Source organism: Penicillium waksmanii (genome assembly GCF_028829765.1).
Source record: "Penicillium waksmanii strain IBT 27052 chromosome Unknown utg000007l:1.0-4314555.0:1.0-4317578.0, whole genome shotgun sequence".
NCBI classification, from domain to species: domain Eukaryota; kingdom Fungi; phylum Ascomycota; class Eurotiomycetes; order Eurotiales; family Aspergillaceae; genus Penicillium; species Penicillium waksmanii.
In genome coordinates, this window is record NW_026643253.1 from 1,140,595 (window position 1) to 1,154,310 (window position 13,716).

The 13,716-nt window shown below is 48.0% G+C and overlaps 7 protein-coding genes across 7 annotated transcripts; 6 read left to right on the plus strand and 1 right to left on the minus strand.

Moving 5' to 3' along the window:
- Window positions 1-137: 137 nt before the first annotated feature.
- On the minus strand, window positions 138-2,955 carry N7481_007279 (WD repeat protein; the record flags this gene model as incomplete). Its single annotated transcript, XM_057266498.1, has 3 exons — window positions 138-1,804; window positions 1,869-2,602; window positions 2,669-2,955. The coding sequence occupies 3 exons, from the start codon at window positions 2,953-2,955 to the stop codon at window positions 138-140; spliced, it is 2,688 nt and encodes an 895-aa protein (XP_057120699.1).
- Window positions 2,956-3,192: 237 nt separating this feature from the next.
- On the plus strand, window positions 3,193-3,624 carry N7481_007280 (DNA-directed RNA polymerase core subunit RPB10; the record flags this gene model as incomplete). The annotated part of the gene is made up of 4 exons (XM_057266499.1): window positions 3,193-3,228; window positions 3,282-3,340; window positions 3,423-3,509; window positions 3,582-3,624. The coding sequence occupies 4 exons, from the start codon at window positions 3,193-3,195 to the stop codon at window positions 3,622-3,624; spliced, it is 225 nt and encodes a 74-aa protein (XP_057120700.1).
- A 1,195-nt stretch (window positions 3,625-4,819) lies between these two features.
- Window positions 4,820-7,053, plus strand: N7481_007281 (uncharacterized protein; the record flags this gene model as incomplete). The annotated part of the gene is made up of 5 exons (XM_057266500.1): window positions 4,820-5,041; window positions 5,107-5,205; window positions 5,264-5,374; window positions 5,452-5,593; window positions 5,645-7,053. The coding sequence occupies 5 exons, from the start codon at window positions 4,820-4,822 to the stop codon at window positions 7,051-7,053; spliced, it is 1,983 nt and encodes a 660-aa protein (XP_057120701.1).
- A 971-nt stretch (window positions 7,054-8,024) lies between these two features.
- On the plus strand, window positions 8,025-8,687 carry N7481_007282 (uncharacterized protein; the record flags this gene model as incomplete). The annotated part of the gene is made up of 1 exon (XM_057266501.1): window positions 8,025-8,687. The coding sequence occupies one exon, from the start codon at window positions 8,025-8,027 to the stop codon at window positions 8,685-8,687; it is 663 nt and encodes a 220-aa protein (XP_057120702.1).
- A 68-nt stretch (window positions 8,688-8,755) lies between these two features.
- On the plus strand, window positions 8,756-9,571 carry N7481_007283 (uncharacterized protein; the record flags this gene model as incomplete). Its single annotated transcript, XM_057266502.1, has 1 exon — window positions 8,756-9,571. One exon carries the CDS (start codon window positions 8,756-8,758, stop codon window positions 9,569-9,571), a length of 816 nt encoding a protein of 271 aa, XP_057120703.1.
- A 1,035-nt stretch (window positions 9,572-10,606) lies between these two features.
- On the plus strand, window positions 10,607-11,007 carry N7481_007284 (uncharacterized protein; the record flags this gene model as incomplete). Its single annotated transcript, XM_057266503.1, has 2 exons — window positions 10,607-10,674; window positions 10,743-11,007. 2 exons carry the CDS (start codon window positions 10,607-10,609, stop codon window positions 11,005-11,007), a joined length of 333 nt encoding a protein of 110 aa, XP_057120704.1.
- A 126-nt stretch (window positions 11,008-11,133) lies between these two features.
- On the plus strand, window positions 11,134-12,036 carry N7481_007285 (uncharacterized protein; the record flags this gene model as incomplete). The annotated part of the gene is made up of 2 exons (XM_057266504.1): window positions 11,134-11,799; window positions 11,854-12,036. 2 exons carry the CDS (start codon window positions 11,134-11,136, stop codon window positions 12,034-12,036), a joined length of 849 nt encoding a protein of 282 aa, XP_057120705.1.
- Between the last annotated feature and the right edge of the window lie 1,680 nt (window positions 12,037-13,716).

Here is a 13,716-nt window from a genome sequence, read left to right on the forward strand (position 1 = left end):
TCTACATCGCTTCAAAATAGACACATAGTGTTACACTGGCGCATCAAACAATCCATTTATCAACACAGGTTTGATTTGAGAAACATACACATGGTTATTAACCTATACAACTAAACATATCCACCATTTTAAGAGTCCTAACTAGATCCCAAAGTCTGAACAACATTCCTGAAAAGAACACCAATAGAAGGCAAAGAGAATGACGGGGTATCGCCAAACACACCCGCCAGCCCCTTTCCTGAAGAGCCAGCGTTCTCGCCATCAGTAACTTGCGCGAAAACCTTCTCCTGTCCACGGCTGAAGATATTTGCCAGTCCAGAGTTCAGGTGACTGGTCACTTCTTGAGGCTGCAGGCTCTTCTGCGACGCCTTGTCCAGGCATCCAAGGCGTTGAACGCTACCTGAAGCATCGACAACAATGTAGTCTCCAGAATAAGCGTCCGAAAGCAGAGCCACCGGAGAGCTTCCCAGACTCTCTTGGAAAACGAGATCGAAGGATGAAACATCGTAAATCCGAATGTGGAAGCGGCCTCGGCGGCGCCTTTTGTTGGCACTACCGTCCAATTCCCGGGTAGCGATGGCGAAGGATTGGGTCCTGGCGTTCACTGCGAGCATTGGTGAGTTACCGACGTCGACTGGACTTCCGGGCTTGGCTAATTGGATTGGCTTCACGACGTCGTCGACAGTGTCCCAGACAGCCACTGATCCGGCTGAGGCCACGATCAAGTATTTGCCTAGGAACTTGACGGAGCAGGGGTTTCCGAAGAAAACGCCCGTCCGGCGATAGTGCACTGTGCAGGTTCGCGCATCAATCAGGAGGACGAGACCATCGTTGGCACCAGAGTCCGATGGCAGGCAAACAGCAAGTACTGAGCCGTCGTCGGAAAAGCTCATGCAGGCTGCGGGTAGAGGTGCAGATACATTGTTAAGACATCCCTTCAAATCAATGACACTTCGGCACTTCCAAGTATCCTGGTGCAAGTCCTCGGCATTTGTCTTCAGCCCGCTTCGAGTCCGAGCGGTTGGACACCAAAAGCGCAAGATCGCATCATCTCCGAGCGTTGTGAATTCATGGCTGGATGGTCGAGCCGTGAGGCCGAGTACCGAAGCGTGGCGGTTTTCACTGAAATGGGGTGCGTCGATGCGAGTCACTAACTCCCAGTTATCGTTGGAAGCATTCCACTTCCAGAACTTCAGGAATATTTCCGATCGTCGCAAGGGGCTATCGACAGTTTCCAGGTCATGGCGATGAGGAGTCCATGTATCAACGGTTGCTAACCACTTTCCATCTTCGACAATATCCAAGTGGCGAACGTTGGGGGTCACGATTGGAGAGCCCTCTGGGCTCATATTCAGCGTTGTTGTGTTGGTTCGTGCCAGAGCCTGGCGAGAGATGTGAGAGTTTGCGCGAATGTCAAAGGTCTGGAGGATGGCCGAGCTTGGCCGTTGAGAAGAAGCATGCTGATTAGACAGGTGGGATGCGGGCACGGCAACAAGCAGTCGCTCAGGGTGCTGTGGGTGTAGTTTGGCAATGGCGCGGAATGACTTTCTCGAGGAAGAGTCTTTGTGGGTTCCGGCGTCCGACGATAATTGAAGACCGGTCACATTGGCAAAGGGCTGCAATTCTCTCGCAGACAATACCATAACCGAGTTATCAGCTAACTTCACGACATAAGAATTGCCGTTCGGCGAAACGACAACGTTGCAAATTGGCGAGGATAAATGGGGCAGGAATTGCTTCCTGCCAGTATCAAGCTGCCACAAAACCAAGACTGACTCCTGGCCACCCGAGATAACGTAGTTTCCTATAAATCGGGACTGTCAGACATATTCAAACATAGCATGCAGGGATATTAAGCAAAATCATACCATCCTTAGACCACCGCACGGTGCTAACCGCACCTCGGTGCCAGTGAAGTTTCCTGGGTGGAGACTTCTTCTCTGCACTTCGACCAAAAAGGGTGCTCGAAATATCTTGGTAAATAAGAATAGATCCGTTTCCTTCGCCAATCGCCAAATCAACGACGTCAGGTGCGTGAGCGGACTTGACTCCATCGTGATTTTCTCGCAAATGAACACAGGTTGCAGACACGGGCAGAGTAGCCTCTCTCCATGTGTACTGTGTAGACTCTGGGGTTTCCAGGTCAACATTGGGTGTGGTTCCCAGGAAGAGATGGACCCCATCACTGACAACAATAACACGTCCTTCGTAGGCGACCTGGATATTGTTGATCTGTTCGCTGGTCTCGAGGGCGACTATATCGGGAAGCTTCTTGTCGCCAAGGGCACTGACAAGAACCTGTCGTTTCCCATCCTTTTGCTGCCCAATGAAGTATGATGCGACGCGATCGGTTCCCTCGCCTCCAGACACATCGGCGGCGATCGTCGAGATGGTCGTCCCCCAGCGGGCGAGTCGCTTTCCGGTGTCCCAATTCCATGTTGTGACAAACGCAGGTGTGAAGATGTACAGGATGTTTGGATCGACGGGGCTCAGCTTGTATCCGGTAACTTTTTGGCCAGTCTCCATCTGCAGGGTACGGAGCAGGCGGGAGGTGGAGGTTGCAAAAACCTGCACAGCTGTTTCGAGGCCGACGAAAAGGTACCTACCTTGCAATGTCAGTAACCAATACCTCGAAAAATTGGGACAATACAATATGTCAAAAACTTACGCTTCATCTTCAGTCACGATGGGGTCCAGATTGCTATAACGGCCGCCCACCGGACGAGAGAATGACCAAGGCGCAGGATCATTTTGCTTCTCTTCGCCATTTACAGAGGCATCACTCTTGCGCACCTTCTTGATCGCACCGGAAGATGACTTTGTCGCAGAAGCTTGGGCTTCATGGGTTTCTGAAGTCCGACGCCGTTTGGTTCCTGCATCGGTTGGCCGCGATACCTTCTCGGTGGCATCACTAGCGCGGGAGCGCTTTTGCTGTCGATTCGAATCCTTTCCCATGGTTGAAACCCTTGAATTGAGGGGTTCACAGTTTATGATTGACGATTTAAGTCCGGCGACTTTTTTTTTTCCCGCAAAGGAAACGAAAACTCTCGACCGCCTTCACTCACCGCCTTTCGCAACTTTCAATTTTCACTTCAAGCAAGAATGACATTCTGAGCACTCGTCGCCCCGATAGCATCACGTTCACTTTTTCTCCGTTCCTCTCGTTCCTCTCAAACTTTGCGTGTCGTCACGATGATTATCCCCGTGCGCTGCTTCTCATGTGGAAAGGTATATTGTTCGCCCTGACCTGGTCTCGAGCTTTTTGCTGATACATTGTTCAGGTTGTCGGCGACCTTTGGGAGCGTTACCTGCAGCTTCTGGATGATGGTATTCCGGATGGGTGAGTGTTGAGCGTCTCTACCACTATTTTGTGAAATAGTGGTATTTGGATTCCCCGTCCTCAGCTCCTGACAATGTTCTAGTGATGCCATGGATCAGCTCGGCTGCCGACGATACTGCTGTCGCAGAATGATCATGACCCACGTGGATCTGATCGAGAAGCTTCTCCGGTGAGTTCTAGTGCTCAGACACCCATCAACCCTCATCGCTTTGGTCAATTGTGTTAACCCATATCTCTTCAGCTACAATTCCGCCGAGAAGGACCGATCCAAGGCTCATGTCTAGTCACATACCTATCACCTGACCCGCTTGGTTTCTACCCCCCTCGGGAGGATCGTATCGAATACCAACAATCCACTTCGAGGTCGACCTGAATGACCTGAAAGCATTGCATTTTATGTGAATTGCCAAATTTTACAAGCTACTCTCGAAAAGAACAAACCACCGCCCACCCCCCTTCGGAGATCACAATCACAATACCAGCCCCGCCGTCATTGCTTTCTCCTGCAACTTCATCTTTGTCGCCGCAGTGTTCCCGAACTCTACCTCAATGGCTATGGCTTCTATGGATCTGTGTATGGATCTGTGTATTCACATTGTGAGGGCTGCTATGCACGGGATACAACACGGGCTATGTTGAGTGAATTGAAGCGGGTATGATCGGGTTTGCTCGCCGATATGCATATGGGAAGGCGTTGGACACCATATGGAATTTGGCGTACTGGGAAATATCTTTTTTGTAGATACTTTATTACAATCATCAAAACTTATTTGATATATTGTGTGTCCAGATCAGCGTATCAACGTATGTAGTGTGTAGCTCTACTTATAGGAACGCACCCAAGTGTATCTTTCCTCCCAGCATTTCTGTCTTTTTCAGCCCCATGAAATCCTGCCTGAACACCGAACTCTCCCAACACTTGCCTGCATCTCTGCATCTCTCTACCTTTTAGCCCCACTGTTCCTGGGGAATCAATGAGAATCGCAAGCGCCCGGCAACCCCATACGGACTAGGCGGCCGGTGCTCCGCGGCGTCTGAGTGGATACGCATGCATGCTCATCACGCCCCAGGCGCTTTTGTCTCCCAGTTCTGGGGGTCGCTTGCTTTGGTGTTGGTCAATCGTCGTATCAGCGAGCTCCGTTGGAACCAACAGTGCTGAAAGCCCCGGGGCCATTACCGATGGTTTGTCTCGAGACGGCCTGAGCTCCCTCTGCGTCTGTTGTACCTGTGCTTGTTCAAGCGGGGATCGACTTTCCTGCTCTTCGTCTTCGACTTTTCAACTCCCCCGGAGCGCAGTGCGAGTGCGAGACTTCGTTCCTGTCTGGCTATTCGGCCGTGATGGCCGTCAGGTCGCCGATTTCTATTCTTCCATTTCGCGAAACACCAAGCCCATATGCTGGGTCGGACCTGATGTCAGCACCCCGTTCAGGAACAGGAATTCCAAAAACGATCGCATCGCACCCCATCGCTGACAGATACATGTGTAGGTCGCTCGAAGCACCCTCTGTCCCGGAGAGTGCGGGGTGTTCGAGGTACTCTGCCCCTGATCTTGATCCTGAATCAATCAGTGTGGCGGATACATTGGAGACCCCCTCTTTGGCCATCGGGGATCCTAATCACTTACACGAGGCCGATAAGAACGGTGATGGCGACGACGTGATCGCAGCGAACACTCCTATCGGTCACGGTCCGGCACTGAAGGTATGTACAGAGAGGGGGAGGCCGAAATAGCGATATATCTTTTGCCGGGCGCTGATGGGCAGCAGATCCAAACCGCGCAAACGCATCAGCCCAACCATTCCAGATCAGACGAGGACGAACCACCGCAGTCGGTGATACATGCGCCACCTGGATTTGGAGAATTTGTGAGGATTCCCCTCACCAATTCGCTAGCAGATGTGCCTAACCAAATGTCACATCTAGACGGGTACAGGGCATACATCGGACGAGGAGGGTTGCGACGATGAAGAATCATCTTCGTCTTCGATCTCAGATCATGTCGAACCTCTGCATATTCCGAAGAGCACCAGCGGGGTAAGCGCCTGGTACCCCAGACTCCTGATCAGAGTGGGGGCATTTGAAGTTGACTAATATTCCGTCTCTCGTCAAAGATTGGCAATAGTCCTGTCTCGCCGCCTCCGTTGACCACTACCATCGCACCTGTATGGTCCGATAGGGCGACTCCGCGTGCCCAGACACGAAATGATGACTTCGACGAAATCGGACGACGCACCCATTCAAGCAGTTTAGAAGGTTTTTAATCGCGATCATCCAATGTTTGTTAGCTAGCTAATTATAGAGTAGACATACCCGAAGGTAAATTTTTGGATCACCGCATGCTCCCATTCCATACAGTACTCACACGGGCTAAAGCCAAATCGAGCATCTGCATCTGCATCTCCCATACTTACATTTACCTAGGAACTTTTGGTAATAAAGACACTGAAATCAACGTTCTACGAGCGGCTCTAACCGAATGCTGGACATTATGCAACACCCTCGCGAACTTGAGTTATATTAATCGACAACGGTTGTTTGAATCCTATCAAGATAACATGCAGGAAGATGCTTGGAGATCTTGCTGGAGACTGTGTCAAAAGCTTTATGATACTCATGACGACGACTATGCATCGCAAGTTAATCCCACCCTTGATCTCTGCCGAGACTTCTGTCAAGCGCTGTTTGAGGTTCGAGTTTCCGAGAATGATCTGGCCGATTCGGTCTTGCGAGTCAGCTTTGAGCTGAATAACCATCTTTATAATACGCATGACCGCAACCTTCCTGATGCCTTTCGGGAACGAACGCTTGATTTCTATATCACACTGTGCCACCGACTCATGAAGCAGCGAACTCGCTTGACGGAGACAGACTCTCTCCTGAGCGCTTGTTGGACATTGGCTGAAATGCTGTTCAGTATCCGCCAGAGTAAACGAGAGGGGAAAACGTTGGACGAGGATCTACTCGGCTCCGCGGTTCAAGCGTGTTGGGAGCTCTGTGATATCTTCCGTGAGGGGTGGACTATGCACAGCATGCGCAATTCAGACCGTGGCACACCACGTCCTAGCCAAACCACATTTGCGCAGGTTTTTCAACAAGTAGCGCAGCAGTCCGAGGTCGATCTTATGGATGATGTATCCGTTCAAATGGGAAATCCGGAAACGCCCACGACTATCTTCGAAGATACAGCCACTGTTTCGCCCGATGAAGCCACGATTCCAAACATACTTGTTCTAGGCCATGGAAATGGCCACGCTTCTCATTCGGGTTGGCCCTCCAGTGCGTCGAGTATCTCGGAGAAGTCTCGATCATCTGGGCAAACGGCTTCCTCGGCAAACACGGTGACCACAATCCCGGAGGATCCTAATTTTACCAGGCTCAAGGTTCTCATTACCAAGGCGGCTATAAATAGTGGTTATCAACAAGGTGGTGCTCAGAACATGTCGTCCTTTGTCAAATCTTTGTCCTCGGATTCTTTTGGTTCAGCGCCCTGGCAGACGTCGCTGCTGAAGAATTACCGAAAGCTGGTGGCTTATGATCCTGCTTTCAGGAATTGTGGCTTACAGGCCCGTGTCAGTGCCGTTGAAGTGGGCCGGGCATGTCAGGCGATGCTTCAGAATGGGCAGTACTCTTGGCTGCGGGATCTATATCGGCTGGTCTTTGGGTTTCACATAGAGGAGGCAATGACCAGGAAAGGGGTGACTATTCAGACATAATCAGGGCTAGTCTCCTTGCCCTTGGGTCTAGTTCTTATCTCTCGCACTTCTTTGTTGATGTATAGATGTATATGCTATGTATGCTATATATGCTGATGGTCTCTGAAAGGGTCATTTTCTTAGTTGTAGTGAATATTACTCTATACTTTTGTTTGTAACGATCGGCCTACTTGAGATCACAAAGACTTTTGAGTACTGTCAGGATGTGGTAAAATCCTATCTTAAGTTATAAAATTGATATGTATCTTGATCATTTCTCTCGATGATCGTATCACTAAACATGTCAAGGTTGTGAACATCACAGATACAATGAGGATCAAGTAATCAATATATCGCAGCATTCGATGAAAAAATATAGCACACGAGGAAGAGGAAGAGGAAGCAGGAGGTACCATAGGCACCCAGGCATCGTAGGCATCTCTAGCCGACAGTCCCGCATTACTAGGCAACTCACCGGCCTGCAGCCTGTCAGAACCGCCCCCACCTTACGCTAAGCGACAGTTCGAAGACTTCCAGGCACCAACGGTGACCAAACGTGACTCCTCGTCGTGCTTTATAAAGAAAGCTACTACTTGCAGAGATCCTTGGCGCAGAAGTCTGTAAATTTTCTTGCTAGACTCGATCAATTGAAATTCAATTTAGCTCTGATGGGTGCGTTGCAGCTGTATCGAGTGAGATAACGAATGGCATTGATGACAAATATCTTTAGGTTACTCCGAGGTACAGCTAGATCGTGCCTTTGACAAGAAACACAAAACACTTCTCTGACAGCCTAGAAGGTTTACTGCCACATTTGTGGTGTCAGCTTCAATATCGTCCGACGCCGAAAACTGAGAGAGCCGGATCTGGCTAGCTGGGACTACACTGGCGGGCAATGCGGTCAGCCGGGGGCCGATGAGGTAGATTTGGAATTATGTGCTCGAAACGGCTGCTTCGCGGCAATCAGTTACCCCAGGGATGATGATGACAATATGCTCGAAGATCCAGATTACATCCCTCCGGAAGGAGGTGACTACAGCGACCCTGGTGAATTCGATTCAGAGTATGAATCAGTCGATTCCATGAGCCTCTCTGGGGAGGATGATGAGGATGTTACAAAGAGCGACTCGAATGGTAATGACGAAAAGGAAGATACTAAAGTCGATTCTTACTCGAAGTGGTTGGCAATAACTTGGAATCCGCACGCCAGATTCCCCGAAGAGCCCGTTGGGACCTTTGGGAACTTTGGTTGTTCAATTAATCGTTCTCATGACGTATATGGACATTCTATCCAGCCACATACTTTGTCAGGTGGATGCAGCCCGGAGCTGGAGCATTTTCCCAGTGAGAGAGGCAGAGAGGCGAATGCGTACTCGGGCTATGCGATATCGCCCGAAGAGATGATAGGGTGTCGCACGGCTCAGTGTTTGGTGCACAAAAGCGCAATACAAGGACAACAGCAGCATATCAAATATTTTGATCCTTGGGAGGCTTCTGAAGATTGGTTCTTGTCAGGGTTGTGTGACGGAATGCCTTCACGTGATTGTAGTTACCCAGAAGTCTGGCCCGCGCAAGGTGGAGTTGACGAGCCACGAGCCGAGAATATCAATTTTGATGTGGGTTATCTTCCTGAAAGCCAGGTTCAATATTTTTGAACCGCCATTCAACTTTCAAAGGGGCTAACAGCTAGCAGCCAGAATCGACACCTTCAGAAGAATGGGCCATGCCGTTCCATCCTTGGTGCTTCGATATCTTCTGCCGTCAATCCAAAGCTCGGTTCAACCGTATCAATATACCAGGACTTATGACGTGGCGCAATGCCGAGTTCTCCTACAGCGACTTTCGCAAGTTTCCTCGGTCAGAAGACGTTCGCAAAAGCCGAGACCAGTTCTGGCAGCATTTACCAGGCAAGGAGTATCTAGCCGCCAATCCACTTTACGTGCCAGGTTTACCGACCATTTTGCTAAATGCAGCCAAAAAGGAAGAAGACTTATCTCACGGCGGAATAGAGGAATCCGAACTTCTGAAGAGACCCCACGCTTCATTGCTGATTGGTCGTGATGATGTGTTTGATTCTATGCCACTTGAGATATGTCTACTAATAGTCAGCTTCCTGAATGGTAGCGACCTCAATAGCCTAAGGATAGTTTCCAAGACGTTTACCAGACTTCCAAATAGTGTTTGGCATCAACTTGTCCGAGAGGAGATGCCCTGGCTATGGGAGTCTTGTGACGACGGCAAGGAAGTCCACGTTCCTTCATTCTGGACAGCAGTGACAAAAAGTTCTCTGAAGTTGTTCAAAGAAGAACGAGAGCACTATTCTTTACTCCTGGAAGATGTTTATACTCCAACTAGCGAGGTAGTTGATTTCCTGCTTCCATTTCCAAAAGAGGTACCCAACCAGCTGCAGCTCTCGAGAAGAAATACAAATTGGCACGGGGTTTACACACAGATCAAGAAAAGTTGGAGCAGTCTTAGGGGGGCTACAGAATCGACAGCGGATCTGGAAAGATGTGAAAGAGATTATCAAGCGGATTGAAAAGTATGAAACACGGTTATAAGAGTAGATATTACTATCTTATAAGTGAATTAGTTCAGCAAAATATTGAGAAATAGGGTTTAACAGCCACTATTGGCAGGGTAAAGGCCGGCAGAGGTTATAATGGAAGTCAGATAGCAGAATCGGTTGCAGTAATTTATTAATTCATTGTATCCACTGTGGGGCTTCCGAGGTTTTTTATATCCATCATCTCTCTGACAATAATGTTCTGCTATTTCGGACCTTAATAGTATGATTTCCAGGAATACATGATATTACTACTAGTAGTACATCAGTCGGATTTATCTTGCGTGACGCAGAACCACCATCTGCTTAGGTCTGCACATGCTTTACATGTACCACAAAATTTGGCATATCAGAATGTGATTTACATCAATAGCATATAGGTGTAGTCTCCCGAGGTTTATAAGCGAATATTCTGATTTTTAAACTTGAAATAATGATGTTACACCTTGATTCGTTCTCGGCATTTTCTACACTGTCTCCCGCCCTACCGGAAAACCACCTGCAACCACCATTTTTGGGGGCGGCTAGATAGGCAGTACTAGTAATCTCCACCCATTTATCTTAGACTCAATAAAACTCTTGCTTATCACTTTCTATCATGATAGCGGTTCCGAGGGTAGTCTATTCATCCTGGATGATCGGTCCGGCGCTCAAGGGTCGTCTGCCGCTAATGTATGCGCCATTTCAATCGCAAAATCGAACTACCTTCCAAGACAAACTAGGCATCAGCATGTAGCGTATGCCTGGAAATGCCGCATTTCTTGGATTGATGCTAGTACCACATAACTGACCTATACCAAATAACCGGATTAAGTTCTTCCCGGTCACTGATCCAACCGTGGAGGGATAATCAGCCTCTGCCACTCCAGGAAAGCCCATCAAACCCCGGTCAGAACATCGAATCTCATTTTTTAATTTATTGTCGGTAATCATATATCATAGGATTCCACGTCCTCAATACCCCTCCCCTGTCTGAGCGTGTTCCATCTAGTCCTCCCACTGGCTATCATGGGCTTCGCTTTGGATGGCCTCTACTTTGCTCTCCATCCCAATCAGTGGGGCATGCTATTTCAATGGTAAGTCTCAATTGTTTCCACATGATGACCACAAATACTTAATTATTGTTCATTCATCATTATTATAGGAAACTACGACAATTTTCTCTACAAAGCAGGCACGAAACGCAACAGTCTGTAACAGCCAAGGTCTGTTTTGAATTCTTGGATCAGACAAGCCGCAGCTTCAGCCCTGTTATCAAAGAGCTCCATCGGGAGCTGCTCATGCCAGTGTGCGTGTTCTACCTGATATTGCGTGGCCTCGATACGATAGAAGACGATACATCGATTCCTCTAGATGTGAAACAATCACTCCTTCGAAGCTTCAAGGAAAATCTTGACCATTATGACTGAAATTTCACGGGAAATCGACCTGAAGAAAAGGATCGCGAGCTCCTGGTGCAATTCCACAATGTCATCGCCGAGTTCTGGAAGCTAGAACAGACCTACCAGGATATTATCAAGGATATAACTCAAAGAATGGGTACTGGTATGGCTGATTTTGCAGGAAAGGCCGCTCTAGGGTATGGAAAAGTGACTTCAGTGGAGGAATATGATATCTATTGCTGGCATGTAGCCGGGATCGTTGGCGAGGGCTTGACTCATCTCTTCGTGAAGGCGGGAATGGGCGACAAAAATCTGATAAACCAACCCCTGTACAGATCAATGGGTCTTTTCTTGCAAAAAAATAACATCATTCGCGATGTTCGTGAGGATTTTGACGACGATCGCCAGTTCTGGCCTAGAGAAATCTGGTCTAAACACATCGACAATTTCGAAGACCTGTTCAACCCAAAGTTCCTCAAAAGTGCCCTCAATTGCAGTTCCGAAATGGTTCTGAATGCCATAGTACATTGCCGGGACTGCTTGTCATATCTTACAGCCTTGAAGGAGCAGAGTGTGTTCAATTTCTGCGCGATTCCTCAAACAATGGCTTTGGCTACACTTGAGCTATGTTTCCGCAATCCGGCAATATTTCAACAAAACATCAAACTCACAAAGAGGGATTCGTTGGATTTGATGATTCATTCTAGTCGGAACATTGAGGGTGTGGCGAAAATCTTCTGTCATTACGTTCATCGGATCCAACAGAAGAATGACAAGGAGGATCCCAACTACGTGAGAATAAAAGTCGCATGTGAACAGGTATGTTCTGCCACAATGGAACGATGGGTAGATGAGGTATGCTGACGTGATAAGATCGAGCATTTTGCGAATAGTCTAGTGTCAAAAAGTAGTATTGAGCTTGCTCGGAAAAAGGCCAGTGACATTGGACCTGGGTCTCATCCTGAACAAGTGATTGTCTCTCGCCAGTGGGCAATCGCCTCAATCTTCTTCGCCCTGGGGATGCTGTGGCTCATAGTCCGTGGAGAGTCTTCTTGATATTTTTGGGCTTCTACTAGATAGGGGAAAATTTTGGGCCACAGAAATGGCAAAAACTTAATTTGAAAACGGGTGAATTGCGATTGTCGATTTAGATCCCATGGTTTTCCTTACTACGCAGAGGCTAATAGGCTGCCGCCTGACTGCGTAGGCGAGGTTCCATTAAGCTATTTGCGAGTATCATAGGCCTGGCAGGCGTTCATCCAGTTTTGGATTTACTTGATGACAGTAATGTGGGTGACGCTGCTGGAGGTATATTAGGTCTCTTATATTTGCGTTCCAAGCAATTGAATTTAATACGACACTCATAAAGTAACTCTGTAGCCATGTTCTGCGCTTTGAGAGTAATCACCGCAGATGAAGTGGGTTCCGAGTTGTGATATACACAAGCGCGCGGGTGTCGAAATTTCTGCTCTAAGCTAGAATTTTATTATTTTGTGATATGATACTGGTTCGGATCAGGAATGAACCCGCATCATTTGAATCACTAGTACTACCAGCAGTAGTTCCCAAAAACTATCTACCCAGATTCAAGTTGAAAACTTAAATCAACTTGATCTTCTCAGCTTATATGCAGCTTCGGTATTTCCATTTATTCGGATAATTCACTGGCAATTACCATCGTTTGAATTAGTGCAGAAAGGCTTACCAGGCTTGTGCCAGTGGTTTCTGGGAAGTAGGCGGTCCTGGGCGATACAATCCAATTTCTGGCAATCGTGTAGATAAGCGCATAAGCGCGTGTCAGATAAGGAGTGGGGGTGGCCAAACCGTTCCCAGCCCAGATTCAACGGCTTGGCATGAGCACTTCTCGCGGCCCGCGGGGACCGAGGAAGAAAAGCAACCGAAATTGTAACCACTATTGTTCATCATATTTTCACGAGCCAGAGTTCAGGAAGATTTTGATCCACTTCAATACTATGGATTCCTTTCACATGGTTTCGCCACCTATACCTCGCTAAAAATGTCCATCTGGACACTCCATAGCGGTTCAATTTCATGGAAAAAAGGTTACCAGCTGCGCACCATGAATGATATTCTAATCCTGGAACGGCAAGTAGGTAACGCTTGGCAGTGAAGAGTGTCCAATTCGATTTCGAAAATTGTAAATTTTTGGATGTAAGCACGTAGATAAGAAATTTAATGATAGAAGGCGTACCTAGTGTACTGGGGAAGAACGGTCATTATTGGCAAAATGCTTTGATTGCTGGATTCTAGAACAGCAGGCTAAGCCCTTTTTGTAAGGCTGGCGAATACCTTCAACTCGAAGGACTAGAATGGTTTCAATATACACCCATCCCGTTGCTTCCTCTGTCCTATAGCGCTCTGCTATATATGCTGTCTTTGGTGGTGGTTTTGGCGCCTGTCCCAACGCTACTTCACATCGCACGTTCCGATCGTGCTGCTTCGAGCATCCTACCCCGTCTCACTAGGTACTAGTATCATTACTAGTACATCGCGAACGGCGATACTATGCACAGGAACTTATCCATGGGCCTAGTAGTATAATACTGCGATTCTGATAGGTACGCGATATGCGGTACGGGACCATTCTACTCGGTTATTCTAGGGCTGACTTACACGATATCACATGTGATATGCCAGTGGATAACTGCCATATTTTTTTTTACCGCGAGCTAAGCTTGTCTATAATGGTTAATTTCCCCTTCAATTGGTCCGTAA